Source organism: Gavialis gangeticus, unplaced genomic scaffold (assembly GCF_001723915.1).
Source record: "Gavialis gangeticus isolate Ggan-Ray unplaced genomic scaffold, GavGan_comp1, whole genome shotgun sequence".
NCBI lineage: Eukaryota > Metazoa > Chordata > Crocodylia > Gavialidae > Gavialis > Gavialis gangeticus.
Genome location: NW_017729022.1, coordinates 74,391,048 through 74,409,288, shown reverse-complemented (window position 1 = coordinate 74,409,288; position 18,241 = coordinate 74,391,048). Strand labels below are relative to the sequence as shown.

General features: G+C 42.4%; 2 protein-coding genes across 3 annotated transcripts in view; one reads left to right on the top strand and one right to left on the bottom strand.

Moving 5' to 3' along the window:
- Positions 1–5,591, bottom strand: part of ATP6V0A4 (ATPase H+ transporting V0 subunit a4) — a 79,953-nt gene extending 74,362 nt beyond the window's left edge. The window contains exons 1-3 of one of the 2 annotated variants that reach the window (XM_019515395.1): positions 5,396–5,591; positions 2,399–2,531; positions 744–822 (exon numbers count right to left, since the gene is read on the bottom strand). In XM_019515395.1, coding sequence (XP_019370940.1) covers positions 744–822; positions 2,399–2,515 — 196 coding nt within the window. In that variant the 5' untranslated portion in view covers positions 2,516–2,531; positions 5,396–5,591. The remainder of the gene's footprint in view (positions 1–743; positions 823–2,398; positions 2,532–5,395) is intronic. The other variant, XM_019515394.1, reaches the window with a different exon arrangement.
- Positions 5,592–12,525: 6,934 nt separating this feature from the next.
- Positions 12,526–17,029, top strand: TMEM213 (transmembrane protein 213). Its single transcript, XM_019515392.1, has 3 exons — positions 12,526–12,778; positions 14,850–14,918; positions 16,278–17,029. Exons 1-3 carry the CDS (start codon positions 12,697–12,699, stop codon positions 16,445–16,447), a joined length of 321 nt encoding a protein of 106 aa, XP_019370937.1. The 5' UTR covers positions 12,526–12,696; the 3' UTR covers positions 16,448–17,029.
- The last annotated feature ends 1,212 nt before the right edge of the window (positions 17,030–18,241 follow it).

The following is an 18,241-nucleotide window of genomic DNA, read 5'->3' as shown; positions in this document are numbered from 1 at the left end:
CTCTGGGTGCGGCCTTCCAGCCAGTTAGCGACCCATTTGACTGTGTAGGTGTCGACACCACAGTCCCCCAGTTTCTTAATGAGAACGGGGTGAGAGACAGTGTTGAAGGCCTTCCTAAAGTCCAGGAAGACTATGTCCACTGCTACCCCTGCATCTAAGGATTTTGTGACCTGGTCATAGAAGGACAGCAGGTTGGTCTGACACGACCTGCCTCTAATGAACCTGTGGTGGTTGCCCCTAAGCATAACCTCCCCCGCTGGCCCCTCGTGGACACACGCTATGATAATTCTATCAAAAAGCTTACCCAGGATCGAGGTAAAACTAACTGGCCTATAGTTTCCTGGGTCCTCCTTCCTCCCTTTTTTGAAAATGGGAACAACATTGGCCCTTTTCCAGTCCTCTGGCACCACACCAGAGCACCACGAGTGCTCGTAAAACTTAATGAACAATTAACCAATTAATTGCATAATATGTGGCAGGGGCCTTACTTAACCTCTCATTACCCAAATTTGCCTACTTGCAAAGTAACAGGGATACCCACTGAACCCACAGTGTGTAGTGAGACTTACTGGATGCATTTTGAGCATTTCAGACCCTTCAGATAAAAGGGAAAACAGTGATGAAAGTAGCACCATCTTCATGACAAATTCCATTTAATCTGTCTGGTAGCTGGAGAACTTTTTATTTTAATACTAGATCATTGTGGTTCTAAAGACAAAGCCTTTTACCATTTATCTACTTACGTAGGATCCTCTCCAGGGATTCACATCTTCTCACTTCATTCACAAACTTTCTCTGGAAACTGTTCACGTTCATGTTCAGCTAAAAATGTAAGGAAAACCAAACCCAGCAATGGCTTGTGGTTATATTTAATTCAAATATATATTAGAATTTGTAAAAGATGCTGCCTTATGCATTGGTGGACCAACAGACAGTCTTCTAGCCACAGAAGATATGTTACTAGCAGCAGTAGTCAAACTTCCTCAGGATATCAGTATGGCTCAACCTTGACTGGTATCTTAAGTCTATTCAACTATGACTTTATGTAGACTATCAGGAAAAGTCTCGACTGAGGTGGAATCATTAGGTTTTACTGAGTTTTAAGGCCAGAAAAGATTACTGGGGATCCTGGGTCTGGCTTCCTGCATGATAAGCTGGACATTTTTGCACAGTGATTCATCTTACCTATTCTCCTGACAAAGCAGTGCCTTTCCCTGTGGTACAGTTCTAATGCAAGTACCAAAGGTGATACTACTCCTGGGTATGGCACCTTGTCACTTGTGACCAAGGAACCTAACTCAAAATCCTCCAACTCATATCATCCATGCCACTCTGCAAGGATCAGTCAATCGGCAAAAGATTTGCTGTCCCATGAACAACTCTCAGAGCCGTTCTTCCCCCTTGTTCATTTTAACAATCAAATTTCTGCCTACCCATGTCACACTTATTTATTTATTTATTTATTAGGTCTGTAAATCTTTTTCACAAGCCTTGCGTACAGAAGGCTACCTATTAAAGCACTCATCCGTGGTGGTACAAATCCACCAGGGGTAGCTGAAATGGCAACAGAGGACAGGTTTGCACTACCGTTCTCCATCTCTAGTGCAGCTTCCACTGCTAACACCACCCCAAAGGAATAGACATTTGTGTCTATCCTACAGGCTCCACCATTGCTGGCACTAGTGCTGACCAGTGCTTAGGCATTTTCCCAGTGTAGATATCTTCAGAGTGGCCCGCTCTCCCTCTCTCTCTCTCCATTAATCCACCCAGAATATTTCAGCCACTCTTGCTTTTCTCCTCAGAAAGTCAGGCACAAATCTCAGTTTCCAGCCTCATAGAAATATTGTATAGTCTTGTCATTGGACATTTTAACACCTGACATAGTTTTTGCCCTTGTGTAGCACTCTTGTAGATACCCACTTCAGAAAACCACCAAAAGGTAACAGGGACATTCAAGGTAAGGAAGTTGGGAAGAGATTGATTTTAAGGACAGTATTATTTTTATCCCCCATTTACAGAAAGGGAAATGAGGGGCATTGGGAGTAAGTGATTTGTTCAGGGAGATGCTTGTGGCAAAGCTGGGGAATGAACCTTATTTTAAGGGCAACCACATTTATCATGGCTTTTTAATAATGAAAGGAAGGCAGTGTTGCCTATTGGATAGAAATTTATGGTCTGTTTCTAACTCTGCTAGTCTGCTGGATGCCCTTGGGTGTGTCCCTTCACTTCTCTATGCCTCAATTTTGCCTTGTTGATACAATGGCGCTAACAATACTGACCACCTGTGTCAAGTGCTTTGAGATCTACTAGTGAGAAAGCACTGCGTAAGACCAGGTATGTGATTGTCAAGAACCATCCTCCCACCATTCCTCCCCAAGGACCTCTTAGACCTACTTACATCTCTGAACTGAACCAGCCCCAGCTCTCCAAGTTCTGCCACACAGCAATACGCAGCCTCCACCTGGAGAAATAGCTGAGTCAAGCACATCTCCTCGCTCCGAAAGGCCGAGGCCATCTTGCTCGTGCCGGTTCTGCAAAGATATTGATATGAGGAGGGGGTTAGAGGCTGCCTCATGCCACACCTCAAAACACCAAATGCTGCAGAAACACGGTCTTCCTAAGCCTGTAGGATGAGAGCTAATCAGTGGGCACCCAGCACACCACTCGCCTCTGGGCGTTACAAGTCTCTAGCAAAGCATGGGGGCATTTTGGTACAACATGAGGACAGGCAATAGTTGAACTGGAAATAGCTGCAGTCACGACTCAGCTATGGGATGGCAGCGACCAAACCCCATCCAGCCTTCCACAGGGCTGCTCTAACTTCATGGTGGCTTCTCACCGCTGTGTGTGGACCACGCTGCAGCTAGACTGGTGAGAAAATAGAGCAGTTCTGCCGTACGGCACCCTCTAGCATACCCAGACACTTGTTCCTAGCGGCAGGGAGTGCAGGGTTATGTCAGCGAGAGACACTCCACTTTATCCAAGAGGATCCCTGACTTGTGGCAGGGGAGGGATTCGATGTATTCCCATGCCTCCTCTCCTGTGGTGTAAGGGGATTTACTGCAGCCAATGGTCAGGGCCCCTGGATACAATCAAAGGGCTTTTTGCCAGAGTTAGTCATTAAGAGCAACTCTTTGGGAAAACCAGGTGGACCTAAGGATGGACTTTGTTTCTCACCATTTATACCCTTCCAGGGAGAAAATCCAGGGTGTAAGGAATCCCAGAGCAGGTGAGCCTGGGAAGGAAGCCCCCTCCACCTATCCTCTATTTCCTTATAGTTTTCTCTTTCCAGTTATTCTCCTCCTGGTTGCTACAGTCAGGAAGAGCCCTGGGAGCAAAGAACAACCCGTGTTTGGTGTGTACAGCATCACCTGCAGAGGTGGAAGAAACACTATGGCATTGCAATTTGAACAGGATTCTTCACACATCACCACAACTGGGTAGACCATCGGAAGTGGGGTGGGGAATGAGCATGAGCACACACTTGTCATTAGGACACTGCATCCTCTCTTCTCTCTGTGCCTGGCACGGAGTTACATCCCCAACATTTGGCTAAGTAATGTATTTTGGATGCTGAGTCTCTGAAAGACTGAATTTGTCAGAGGCATGCACAGAACAGCGATGAACTGACAGACCTGATCACATCTTCCATTAGGCTTGAAACTAGACAAGTAAAGGAGACAGGTCTGTTTGTTGTCCGTTTCACTCACGCTTTAATTCAGCGGGATTTGGATGGAGAACGCCGTACGGGGAATTGTTTCCATCACAAAAGGAAAAACCATTTTCATTCCATTAGAATAAACTACTTCTTCCACTATTTATATTAGACATTTGGCTTTATAAAACATACTTTCTTTCATAAAGGGCTATTGGCAAAATTAGGCACATGCAATAACACACACCAAAATGCACATGCCCTTCTACACTTGCTTTGTGCATGTTGTTACCAATATTTACACTGGGATACTGCATGTGTTAATTGCCCCTAACTAATCAGTCATGCACATAATTATCTAATTTGCATGTATATGCACAGAAATTGCTTGCCCAGATAAAATACACAAGTGGACACATTATCTGCTTTCATTTAATTTTGAAAATGCATTCCCAAATGTACATTTTTAAACCAAAAGTAACTGCACCTAATGACAGAGGCGGGGAAGGAAATTGTCCCTAATCTGCTGGGGGGGGTTTCAGCCTGGCTTCACAATGCTTAGTCTCACTAGCTTGGCATGTGTTCAGATTGCCTCATACTTTAAACTGCTAAGGCCATTTTTAGAAAGGAAAATCAGAAACTAGTAGATTTTTACAAAACATGCTAATGGTCTATGGTACAGATAGCCATTGCATTCAACTTTTTATATTTAGGCAATTCATGTCATTTTTCCTCTGAGCTTGAATAGCTCACTGTGCTTGTCTGCTCAGTAGCTTAAGGTACAGAAAATGAGACATATGATAACTAGTAGCTGCTAAAGTAAAATATATCGTCTATCAGTATTATGTACTTGAGAAGTTGCTAATTTTCCAACAAAACCTTTTTTCATCAGGCAATGCCAATACCTAAGACCTGAAAGAGCTGACAGGCAGGGTGTGATTTTTTCAAGTGATGCCATTTGATTTTTTTTTTTTTAAATTTATGATTGTCTCATTTCAAGTTTTCAAATGAAATGATTTTGCAATTTAAATACAAACAACTTTTAGTCCTAAATTTTTAGTCATCTTGGGCAAAAAGCGATTCTTTTTTAATTAAAGATCAAAATCCAACAAATTGTCTTGAAATTATTTAAACAACATGTTTCTATTCATCTCAGCTGATCTTTTTTTCCAGTCTATCACTTGTGAACATAAAAAATGAATTTCTGGACTGATTTGGAATGGGAACATTTTTAAAAAAACCTTGAAAATTCTCATGGGATGGAAAAGCCACTACCCTCTCAACTTCCATGAACTTACCAGACACTTCTCACTTAATTTACCTGCTATTTTATTAATATTGTATATATGCCCAAACTGAATTTGTCAGCTGTCTGTCTCTCTGGCTAATTCAGTATCCTTCTCACCTCATGTTCCACAAAATTATTCAGCTAAACAAGCATTCACAGCTACTCCATTTGTTCTCTTCCAAGAGTACCAGGGGATGATAAGAATCTACCAGAATTGAAATATAATAAAACCCAGTGCTGCAAGAGTTATTTCTTGACTTTTTCATACAAAGAATAGTAGCATATCTCAACTCTCAATCATCAATTAATATTGCACCAGCCATTTCCTTAATACGGGAATAAAGCACGTCCCCATTGACTCATTAGATTTCTGTTTTCAACAATGACAACATTGAGTTTTGGCTTAGCTAACTCAGTTCCTCATGTAAGATAACACAAATGACTGCTCTTACCTGCTTCACCTGCTTTTTATGTAGTCTGAAGAACTCTGGAACTACTTTTACCTCAACTGCTCAACTGAGAAGCAAATGAGAGACTGAACTTAACTGTTCTTTCTTTATAGGTGGCATTAGAAGATTTTTTTTTTTCTTTTCAGCACTGAACTGGTCTAGACCAGAGAAGAGAGACCCATTTTGTCCTAAAACAATCAGTGAGCAGAATGGATCAGGAGCTGCCTGGCTCTGTCTAAATCTTTCATGTCAGATCTCTGACAAAGGTTGGCCGTGCCGCATCTGCATACAGTGTTGTGATTAATAACAAATCGGCCATGCCTGCTTGCACAGCCAAGGTGCTCTCAAACGAGCACAAACTTCTGCAAGGTGATGTACACTGAGCTCAATCAGCCAGGAAATACTCATGTGCAAATATTGGTTAAAGAAATAGCAACTACCAGGAAACAAAGAAAACTGGTAAGCTGTTTCAGGCACAGCTCTATTCATCAGGTATAAAACAAAGAGACAATACTATAAATCAAACAGGATGAGAGAGAGCCATGACTTTCTTCCAGGCAAGCTGTTGCTATCATCATACTGTGAAATACAGACTCATGCTAAAGGGGTACTACCAAAAAAGGAAGGTTGTGTTTGTAATAACAAATGCTGATTTGGGGCCTTTATTTTTTGTTGATTTAATGGAATGGGAGCAATGTGATGACAAAGGATGATTTATAGTCCTTACCCCACTTCAAATACTAAAGTAAAGGACTACGTAAAATCCTGGCTCAGTTGAAGTCAATGGTGAACCTTGCATTGATGTCAATGGGGCCACGTTTCCACATGGATGTAGTTATTCTGGACTTCAGCAAGGCCTTTGACACTGTCTCCCACCCCAGTCTCATTAAAAAACTAGGCAACTGTGGCATTGATGCCCACACAGTCAGATGGATTGCAAATTGGCTGAAGGGTCGTACTCAGAGGGTGGTAGTGGATGGGTCTTTTTCGACCTGGAGGGTAGTGAAGAGTGGAGTCCCCCAGGGCTCGGTGCTTGGGCCCGCACTGTTCAATTTCTTTATTAGTGACTTGGACAACAGAGTGAAAAGCAGCCTGTTTAAATTTGCTGATGATACCAAGATTTGGGGTGAGGTGGGCATGCTAGTAGGGAAGGACAAATTACAGCAGGACCTGGATAGGTTGCAGGGGTGGGCTAACAAAAATAGGATGGGTTTCAATACCGACAAGTGCAGGGTGCTGCACTTGGGCAGTAGGAACCAGCAGCACACTTATAAGCTGGTAAACTCCTCTCTCTCAAGCACGGTGGCAGAAAGAGATCTTGGAGTCATTATTGACTCCAAGATGAACATGGGCCGACAATGCGAGGTCACGGTCAGTAGGGCTAACCATACCTTGTTGTGCATCCACAGATGCATCTCGAGCAGGTCCAAGGAGGTGATCCTCCCCCTCTATGCGGCACTGGTCAGGCTGCAACTGGAGTACCGTGTCCAATTCTGGGCACTGCACTTCAGGAGGGATGTGGACAACATGGAGAGGGTCCAGAGGGCCACCCGCCTGATCCAGGGACAGCAGGGCAGACCCTACGAAAAGAGGCTATGGGACCTGAACCTGTTCAGCCTCCACAAGAGAAGGCTGAGAGGGGGGACCTGGTGGCCATCTATAAACACAGTAGGGGGGACCAGCAGGGTTTGGGAGAGACCTTGTTCCCCCTTGCACCCCCCAGGGTAACAAGGAATAACAGCCACAAGTCGTTGGAGAGTAGGTTTAGATTAGACATCCGTAAGAACTACTTCACCGTCAGGGCGGCTAGGATCTGGAACCAACTTGCAAGGGAAGTGGTGCTGGCTCCTACCCTGGGGGTCTTTAAGAGGAGGCTTGACATCTACCTGGCTGGGGTCATTTGAGCCCGTTTTTTCTCTCCTGCCCAGGCCAAGGGGTTGGACCTGACAATCTACAAGGTCCCTTCCGACCCTACTTCTATGAATCTATGGAGACTGTAAGACCTTCCTTTTTCAAGACAGCAGCTAAATCACAGGCAGAGACTGCATATGCTATCCAAGAGGAGTCGGTATCACATCCAGACTAGGGCCTCTACCCCAAATTCACTCTTTTAGCATCAGCCAACCTTTTGCTGAAAGCTGATGTAAATATTTTTTCCAAAATGGCATTATCATCGCAATAGGTAAGAGTCTGCTTAACATTATTCAGAGAAACCAGGTTCATTTAATTTAGGCACGTAGCAACTTAATATCTTTTTCCTTTTCTGGATACCAAGCCCAGTGTAAGTAGGGAGGCAGTGATCATGCAGAGACAGTCTATTCTGGTCTCTCTCTTGACTGAGCTCAAAAGCTAAAAGACACAGGTGGACCAGGAGAGTAAAGAGACATCTTAGCAGAAACAAAGAGCTTTCTAATATAGAAGGCCTATAGTTTCAAAAACTCCTTGTGCTTTTGAGGGTCTCAGATTTTAGTTTCTGGGCTAGAAAGGGAGGGAAGGGAACAAACTGATGACCAGTTGAGTACCCCTACACTGACTCAGCCAGCTGAGTACCCCTACTCAACTTAACCAGTTGAGTACCCCTACTTTGATTTTTACCTTTCCTAACCTTTGAACCTAGAAACTACCAGTCATGGCAGTGGCCTGCTTCATGCCTGTTTGGCATGTGATCTGTTCTTCTCTTCTACACTGCATCTGTGAGTTTTACTGTTTAATTAGGTGACAAGAATTAGGAATGGCCACTGTTGAGGTGCTATACCTAGAGCTGGGGAAAGAAAACCTCAGCACAGACTGAGACCAATTAACTGGGGTCAGGTACTGACCTACTGAAAGACAAGGTATTGTTTCTCCCTTTTCAAACAGGACTTTGAGAAGATAGTATTGGTTAAAGAGTTCAGTGCCATCCAAAGAGGTTGCTAGACTTGATTATAATGCTAGAGAATGAAAACAATCATTCATTTATTGGCTGAGGTGTATCAATGCCATAAAATATCTCCTAAGTCTGAGCCTTAAGCGCAGTTCATCCTTTCTCAAAATAAGGCTGTAGTGTATTATTAGTTTAATGCTACCTGGTTTTCCTTCTAACTTATTTGGACAAATGATAATACTCTTCTCTGTTTATCCAGGGTGTTTTCAGGACCAGGCCTACAACTACAGTGAAAAGCTATCGTGACACACAGCTGAAAGAGCGGGGGAAGGGACATGGCATGTCCAGATGTATGGACCTCCCTAGCTCAGCATGGCTAAGATCTCTGATTTGCTAAAGAAGTTGCCCAGTGAATATGGAATGAAGTAAATGCCATTTGTGTTACTTTCATGGACTTATGATAGACGTAGAAAGGGCAATCCACTTCATTACATTGGTAGTTTGAATGGGGAACATTATTAAAAAAAGAGTATTATCCAAAATTAAATTACCACTGTGGGTGACCAGACAATGGAATAAACCCCATTCCAAAAAAGCACCTGCCTCCCCCCACACTGCCATCACCTTAAGTAACTAGACTGGTTGGGTGTTTGCGGATTCTACTTACTACTGTATCTTGGAGTCAGTGTCTCATTGTCTGTGTGCAGCACCTCTGCCAGATTGAACTGGAGAGACTCTCCCTGATCAAGCCAGAAAGACCTGCGTACAATGTACCCTGACAGCACCTAAATAAATAAGCCTTCTTTACACCAAAGCTGCTCATTGCAATAGCAGAACCAAGGCCATAGCTCAGGTGGGCTGGAGGTGCTAGAAACAGGGGGGGGAAGATGTTATTGAATACAAAGTACTTTGTTCAAAAAAGGAATTTGTCTTTGCTTTAGCTATTTTAAGTTATGGAATGCCATGTACACTATTCCCTCATCCTATTACTTCACCAGGGTCACAGCAGAGATTAGCTTCAGTTGAGATTGCAAAAAAAGAATCCTACACCAAGGGTCACAACTGTAGTTGAGCTATGAAGAGCAGTAAGAGAGAAACTGAAACCCAGGAGGCAGCTTTTACCGCAGATATTTCAGTGTCAGGTAATATGAAGCAAAAATTGCTAAAAGAGCAGAAAATCCCTCTTTTGACATTTTCAGGAAAAAATGCCTAACAGGACTGTGGGAGGATAGCACAGAGCCCCAGGAATAGTCGGGGAAGCTCCATCAATGGAAAATAAGCTGGGCAGGGCACTTGGAAATACTGATGTTAAGCCTCCCTGGGATGGTAAGGAAGGATGAATTTCGTAAGGTCTCCCAAGCTGGGGCTTGCCTGATGATCAGAAGACTCCAGCTCAGAACAAAGAAACTAGTGAACAACCTAGAACTGGGAGCTGCCTAAAAGGAATAAGTGGCCAGGAACTGATTAATGGATACACCCTATATTTTCTATGTTGGGTATCTCATCAAAACATATCCAACCAGGTGTCATCCTGGTTGACTTGGAAGTTGACAAAATAATCAAAGAATGTAGAAAATAGATCCAAATGGCAATACACTAAACAGTAAGAGAAAGAAATAGTAAGGATGTGTGTACATGTGTTAATCTGGCTGGTTCAAGGAATTATCTATCTATCTATCTATCTATCTATCTATCTATATATATATATAGAGAGAGAGAGAGAGAGAGAGAGATAATTCCTTGAACCAGCCAGATTTTATATGTATATTCCCCTGAAATTTCCCCTGAAAGCATACTTGTTTATACACACACACACACACACTTGTTATGCATTGTAAGTATGCATGTATATATAAGCATTTATATATGCGTTTATATATATATATATATATAAACAAGTATGCTTTCAGGGGAAATTTTAATTTGTGTACCCTGATACTTGGCCCCTCTTTCACTTGGCTTAATCAACCATCCTACAGTGAATGAAGGCTAACTGGTTTATACTTACAGTTGAACCTGTTGCAATAGGGAGCTGGAAGAAGTGTCCCTGGAAACTGGAATAATATGGAGAAGAAAAATCTAAGGTAGAGAACAGACAAGATGGCCTACTTTCTTTCCCATTTATAATTTCTCTGATTCAGAAACTAGCCTTTCCCCTCCAGATACTGAAGTTCAAATATTGGAATAGATCAGAACTAAGAGACTAGTTCAGTGAGTCTCCTAATGCAATTCAGCATGATTAGAGGCCTCTGCTGAAGAGAGAGGCAGCACTGAAATATCAAAGTGTTATGGGTAAGGTGTGAAATAAATTCCAATTATGTGCGAGGAGAACTTTTAGCAGGGCTGGCTGATGCTGTATTATATCTGAGCTCATTGAACAAGTCCTTAATTTTCACCCTGATCCAAAACCTATTGAAGTCAAGGGGGGTCTGTTCATTGATTTCAACGGATTTAGGATCAGGCACATCATGGGCATAACAATTAAACAAATAAAATAAAGGAATAAATCTTGCACATAAAATACTCTTTAGCTATGCAAATAGCCTGAAGGCAGATAGTTTCTCTTAGAGTTAGAAATTATTAAATATAACCAGATGCATACTGTTTGGATAATGGTTAGAATTTTAAAGGTGTTTTATCACAGGGCACATTTTTTTTCACTAAGCAACCATGGAGTTATTTTTACTTTTTCCTCCCAAACATTTCTATTATACATTGAGCATTTATGTTGCTCATGGTTGCAGAATTAACTACAAGACCCACTTCCAGCAGAAACCAAAGATAAGAAATTTAAAGAGGGCAGGGTGAAGGAGGGCAGAGGACTTTCTTCTCAGTAAACTGTTTCTATTTTTGAGATAACATGGTGCTCACATTAAAGCACACTTTTCAGGAAATAAAGGAAAGCCCTCAATATGAAAATTACCCATAGCTAAAATGATTCTGTATGTCAATTTTAAAAGGCATAAGATGCCTGACTGGGGAACAAAGACACTTTTAAAGAACAGCCAGTCCTGCAAGGGTTTGTTTATTTAAAGATTCCTGCATGACAGAGTTTGGTCATACATCCAGTTCTACTGTTAAGCAACAAATCACTATCCACAACTGCTTCAGTGTCAACAGGAGGAACGTACAGGGTACACAGATGGATGGCTCCAGCAAGAACAGCCCATAACAGACTGGCTATGGGCAGTGGCAACTTCATCAGGTGCCAAGAACGATCTGCATCAGGTGCAAAGAGTGAACAAGCAAGAACATAAAACAAAAGGACAGACCTGGTAGATAAGTGTAAACATGTCCATTTCAGCTGTTTGTCTTTATAGTCACCTACACATGCTGAGTTTTCTTCTTATGGGAAACTTTGAATCAAATTATTTCATCATGGAAAGTATGGATCTCAAGTACCAGGTATTTTTAAGGGGATCAGTAGAGAGATATGGTGCCTTTCATTGCCAGTATAGAATTGGTGGTGGTCATTTCAGCACAGACAAAACCACATCTTTCTTGGCATGGGACTTTCACCTTAGCTAAGAGGCAAGAATTGAATGTCTGTGGACAATTAAACTCCCCACTCACTCCTTCAGGTTAGAAGGTACTTTGGCCAATTGGCACTTTGTGGACTCTGTAAGGAAAATGCTAAAGAAGGTGTGCAAAACTCTAGAACTCTTGGTTCTGAGATGATACCTTTTATTAGACCAACAAAGCAATTGCGGAAAAAAAACAAACCTTTGTTTGCAAGCTTTTGGGCACACGTGCCCTTCCTCAGGCTCAGGGAAAATTAAAGATGGTAAAAGTCCCCACAGGTAGAAAATAAACTCCATTTTGCACAGAGGAAGCTGAAGGCGGATCTCTGTTTTGCTGGGTCCAAAGGTATGGGCCTACAGCCCGAGTTACTCTCTGATGCATACAAAAAGTTGTCCAGAAGAAGTTTAAAGACAGAACTGCTAGGTGATATAGGGGAGACTGGCAAGTGTGTGGAGTCAGCCAGGTGTTAGATCAAAACGGATGATAGAGTTCCCCACTGAACCTCTATTTCCTTCCAAGTCCCTCTAATCTTGCTAAGAACAAGAGCAGACCAAGGGCCCTTGCTGGAGGGACTGATCTGATCCCCATGCACTGGCCTGGTCTCTAACTACAGTAGATTCTGCAAAGAAAATGGAACCTGACCTTCAGGAAACCTCTACCAGCTACACTGTTTGTAAATTAACTAACCCTGAGGGCTGCCAACAGGCCGGTTTTTGTTTTGGGTAAAGCCTTTCTCTTTCATTGTACAATGTATGATAGGAAAGTTCAAGGTGTACTGGCAGCAGGAGTTTGCTCCACCCTTTCCACTGGTCACTGGGCTTAACACTGTATCCAGGACCTGCATTATATCCAGGACCTGCATCTCTAAAAGCTGCTAGCGACTGCTAAGCAAATTCAGACTCGGCTCTAAATTCCCAGAATGAAACACTTCGCTAGAGCACTTTGTACTACCACCACTCTCATCTTGCTTTTGACCATTCTCCAGAGTTCTTATTCAGCAGGTAATTTCTTTATTCTTCTAATTAGATTCTCACACCGTGCCCATCAGTGTTGTATCCAAACATCTTGTGCCTCAGTATATAGATGATGAATAGACTGAACAAGGTGTTTGTTCTTTACGCAAGAAACAAGGTGGGCCACTGTCTCTTATCTATGATGTTTAAAGAAGTGGCATTACGTTAAAGTTAGTAAGAAAATGATGATGCAGAGCTACTGAGCAAATTTTCCTGAATAGAGTTGGTTTTGCAGGTATTTACCATACTTTAGCAGTCTCAGAAAGCAGACTGTTCATTGAGCTTCAGTTTGCTCCATAGAGTATTAAGTACTGGAGGCAGCTAAAGGGCAAGCATCTGCTTTCCATACTCAAATTCCTGGGGTAAGTGACCACTTTAAAATAGCTGTACAATTTGATTCATTTTTTTAAAGGGCACCTATTCCTGGCAACAAATTTTACTCCTCCTCTAAGTGGAGGAGATGCTTTGAACCCACGAGCAAATGTTTTCCTGTCTTAATATCACCTGCATTTCAGTGATATTTTTGACATTTTTTTTTAAAGATGGGTCACCAAACCTGTTTTTTACAATGTCTGGTTTTCTGGTGGATGGTAAAGTTACAACAGCAGCTTTCTTTTAAAATCGCTTACTTCATTCTAGAAGCATTAATTTAATGAGGCTTTATGACATTCCTGTGAGGCTTCACAGACAGAAAAACGAAGCATAAATCACTACTATGACTTGTGCAAGATCATTCAGCCTTTTTTGGCAAAAATGGGAAGGGGAACTAGAAATACTTACTGCTATTTTCCATCTCTAATTCACACTGTATTAGGGTGGGGAGAGATGCCTGGAGGAAAGAACAGAATTCCCAGCTCTCTAAAAAGTCAAATGGCTTAAAATAAAAGATGAGACACAAGATAGTAATTGTGAGTGGGAAGTATAACTTGACACGACACCGATTTCCTCTGTGTTCCTTGTAAGGCCAAGTTTTGCAGATTCTTTATTTCTGAAAAGATAACAACTTACCTAATCAGCACTGGAAAAGGTTGTTTTTTGTGATTAAGGCATACAACTGAGATTTAGGGGATGTGGGCTCAGTTCCAAGCTCTGTCAGCTTTTCAGCACAACTTTTAGAAAGTCATTGAGGTTGGGATTTTAAAAGGCCCTCACCAGCTCCTTGGAAATGTTTAAATTTAAGCTTCCTGGGCCTAGGTTCTCATGTATAAAGATGTGACTATATTTTTATCCAGCCTTTATCATCTTGTCCATTTTTATACTGCAAACTCTTAAGGGCAGGAACTGGCTAACCATGTTTGTGTAATGCATGATGGGACACGAAAAAAAGAAACAATTACAAATCACGTTCAGCCTTAGGAAAGAAAAGACATTTTTTTCTAAGCATGTAACTGAAAATGGTTGGGTGCGACAAAGTAAACTGAGGAGGCCGCATCCTAGAAACGTGGCTTTCAACATTTGTTATGGCCATGTACTATACCCCTTTACTTGCAAAATAGTTCTGTGCATACCCCCTGCACCTGACATGTCTCTGCATGGTCATTCCTTAGGAAGAGTGTTGACACCGAGATCAACGTGTGGCAAAGCCTCACTACTCAAGTGTATTAACCAGTCAGAGGCTCTGTCACAATTATAAAAATGTAGGCACATACTCCCTGGCAAAGCACCACGTATCCCACTTTAAAAAGTAGAATAAACTTTTGGGGGTTTTTTGGCTTTAACAGAAGTAGGTTCTCGCAGTACTGGCAACGCCTAACAAGCACCAACTCCCTTTTTCATTAACTGTAGTCTTAGAGCAAGTAGTCAATGTGTACAGGCAAAGCCAGCACCTATGGTGGCAGCCCCTGCAACCCCCCCTCCCCAGCCTCCAGGTGTTAACATTTTGCCTCAGCCACCATAAAGATATATTTACTCAGTTTATCCTGGCAGAAAAGGGTCTCCATCAGATTGGCCCTGCAGGCAATCGAATACTCAAGAGCAAGACCTGTGTCCAGCTTGTGACCAAGACTAGTTTTTGCTTTTCCAATGCAAGTACCTTTTGTCCTGTGTTTTCTCCTGCCAGAGGCTAAAGGAAGCTCCAATGGCTCCCTGGTGGACTACATGGGAAGCGGGATCTCGGCACAATGTCCTTGTAAGACTTCTTTGATTCATTCCTATCACTCTGAAGCCAGGCAGTGAGCATATACAAAAGGTCATTGAAAGGATGCTCTAAAGTGGGACTTACTGTTAAACAATGCAGTTGCGTGAAAGCTTAAGTGATGGGTCAAGTTCTGTGAAAGGTTCCACTACAATCTTTAATTCACCCAAATATCAGCTTGGCTCTCAGATCCAGTGCATCCAGAGATGTTCAGCCAGGTTCACAGCCTTCACGGACCAAGAATGAAAGCATAGCTCAGGCTTCGCATTTCCCTTTTCGTATGCACAACCCTCCCCTCCCCTTTACTCTTTCTGTTGGCTTGCCAGTGGACTGGGCCCCTCCAGAGCAAACGTGTTGAGTGTGGAGATACTTCTGAAAGAGCCCTTCATGCCCCGATACCAGGCTCCACCCAAACATGCTGAGTTTAACTAAGCTGAGGTTCTTTCAAGTGCAGAAAGCTCTCTCTCTCAGGTGCCAAACATTCCTGCAGACACAGTTCTTTGGGTAAATGTGGTAGCTTTTATTAGACCACCCCAAAAATATTCCTGCAGGGCTTTCATTTCAATCAGATTTTCCTCTGCACTGCTGCACTCCCAGTGACTTGAAATTTGCCTGCCTTACTTACCCCCTGGTTTTTTTTCTGGAAGCATCTACTTTTACTCCAATCTGTGGAGCTGCAAGAACAATCAGAGCCAGGGGTTTGGAAGGGCCCTTGAGGGTTATCTAATCAAACACCCTGCACAGATATGGGACTCACTGTTCCTAGGCCATCCTAAATAGATATCTATCCAGTCACTTCCCAAAAACCTCCAGTGAAGACAAGCCAACAATTTCCCTGGGCAGTTTGGTCCATTGTCCTCCTCTTGTTCCTAGAGTTAGGAAGATTTTCCCACCACTCTCAGGATTGAGCTGGCATACAGCAGGTGGGCCAGTGCATAGCTACCTGTGGCACAAGGTCCCAAGGGACATGGGAGTAAAATGAAGAGAAACTAGTCAAAGTCAAAGCTTTCATCATTGCAGTGGTTGTGGGTTCAGTAGAAGAGCCACAGCCAGCTTTCAGGAGCAGGTTAACTTTATTAAGTTAAACCAAACTGAGTGCCAATTTGAACATACCAGTGCCTGAAACCCCTGCTCCCGACCAGCTGCCCACAACCATTTCTTTCCAACCAACATGGTTACTTTCAGTAATGATTACCCTCAAAGGGCCAGTATACTTTCAGCCATGACCCAGCCTTTGGGCCTGGATGAAGTGTACAGAAGTTACCCTCCTCACCCCCTGCTGTCCCTTAGCAAAGAGAAGCCTGCTAAGTATTAAATGTCCTGTATGCCTTATTCTGCTTTCTCTGCTATCAGATATGGACTTCTGCCCACAGGCGGCCAAGTGCTGCCAGCTTGGGGTAGACGAGTACGGCTGGATTGCAGCAGCTGTTGGCTGGAGTCTCTGGTTTCTGACTCTCATCTTGCTCTGCGTGGATAAGCTCATGAAACTCAGGCCTGATGAACCCAAGTATCTACAAGCATGAGCCCCAGCAAGCTAGCTGATCTCCTTGCCCAGCAGTGTCAGACTGGGAGGAGCAGACCAACTGTGAATCTAAGCAATTGTTGAAGGAGGAAAAGGGTGGCCAGGTACCTTATGCTTAATATGAGCTAGCTCCAAGAGGCTTGGCAGCATCTTCCCCAGCAGGTTTTTATAAGCAGATCTTCTTGAAGCAACCAAATACTGGAGTGGATTTCAGCCCCTTGAAGTGATCTGTAATAAGCCCCAACTTGTAGAATGCCACCTCATCCCTATAGCTCTCCCCTCTGCTGTGAGCTTCCCAGCTGCAGTTATAAACTAAGATACCTGGCACCAGCCCACCTACAGCTGACAGAAGGGAGCTCAGGACATGGCTGCTGCTCTTCATACAGAAAGTAGGCAAGTGAGGCTAATTTATGAAGAATTCACCTTTAGCAGTTCCACAGCTAAGCATGTCATCTGAGCTTCATTATACATAAACCCTAGCTCAGATCCTCAGTTGGTGTTAACTGATGCAATGCCATTGGTTTCCTGGAGTGATTACCCTATGCAATTTGCACTGAGTAAATAAACCTGCATTTGAAAACCTGTTTATTTGTATGTGAAAAATTCTTTTGCAAACCTTCCTAAGGTAAGTTCACATGCCCAAAATATGCTTCTTTAATGTAATTCTGATTTTAAATCGGTGCATGGTTTGGGTATGACACTTCTTACATCAGTTTAAAAGGAGTGATATTGATTTAGCTTGAAGCCATAAATTTACCTATGAAAGCTAAACTACTGTATTACAGACATAAACACGTACCCAATCCACATATAGAACTGCACTGTTGATCAATTAAGTTGATTTTAAGCCACATTGTTAACAACTTAGTACAACTGTGCAAGTGTGGGCTAGCCCTTAAATTAGTTCAATCCTTTTTTATATTTATTTAGCTTATGCAGGCAAGGAATTGATTTAGTAAATTGCTTCAATCCAGAGTTGAAACAGAACAGGGATATATATATATATTCACCCAGAGCTTGTTCCCAGTGCAATGAATTTGTCTACATGGGAAATGCATCAGTTTTGTTGAACCCATTTTTAAAATGCTCTATTTAAACCAGTACAAATGTCATATAGATTCCCCTCAGGTTAAAGATGGTTTATTCAAATTTAGCAGATGTTTGAGATTAAACTTATACTAAATAGAAAAAAGCCACTCTGATCAAGATAAATTTCCATACAGAGGTTTGCATCCATTTTACCCAGTTGAAATTCACAATTTTGGTTATAACTGTGTAACTTTCCCGTGTGGACAAGGCTTATATCAACAGAAAAAACACTCCCTTTGTTAAACCATACATGGCTTCCTTCATAGACAAGGGCTTACAGATGCTGTTCTGCTTCCACTAAAGCTGATGGATAATTTTCCATTGTCAAATGAAACTGGATCAAGCTTTAAATCCTCAGTGGGAGCATCTACATCGCTGTAGCGATGAAACCTCTAAAAATAACCATGCACCACTGGGACTGCATAGTACCAGTGTGTACTGCAGAGTCATTTAGCACTTCAGTACCAAGTACAGTCAGGGACACATGTTGATGTGTCCAGTTACTCTTAACATTAATAGAAAGAAGTAAAGTCAGACACAGAGAAAATACACTCCCATATTATTAACCAAACACAATTTAATATAAAGAGGAATGCTGAGCTGAAATGTTAAGATTAGGAAGTGAACCATTAAAAAAGAAAGACTTTTCTTTTGCGGCTTTTTTATTGCATTTTTTTTTTTTTTTTTACATGCACAGTAATACCAG

Bases quoted from the DNA above. Each gene is read 5' to 3' on its own strand.
- TMEM213 (XM_019515392.1), top strand. From the start codon at position 12,697: ATGAAACACTTCGCTAGAGCACTTTGTACTACCACCACTCTCATCTTG. The intron at 12,779-14,849 runs GTAATTTCTTTA...TTCTCCTGCCAG, and splicing joins CCAGAGTTCTTATTCAGCAG to AGGCTAAAGGAAGCTCCAAT. The intron at 14,919-16,277 runs GTAAGACTTCTT...CTCTGCTATCAG, and splicing joins GATCTCGGCACAATGTCCTT to ATATGGACTTCTGCCCACAG.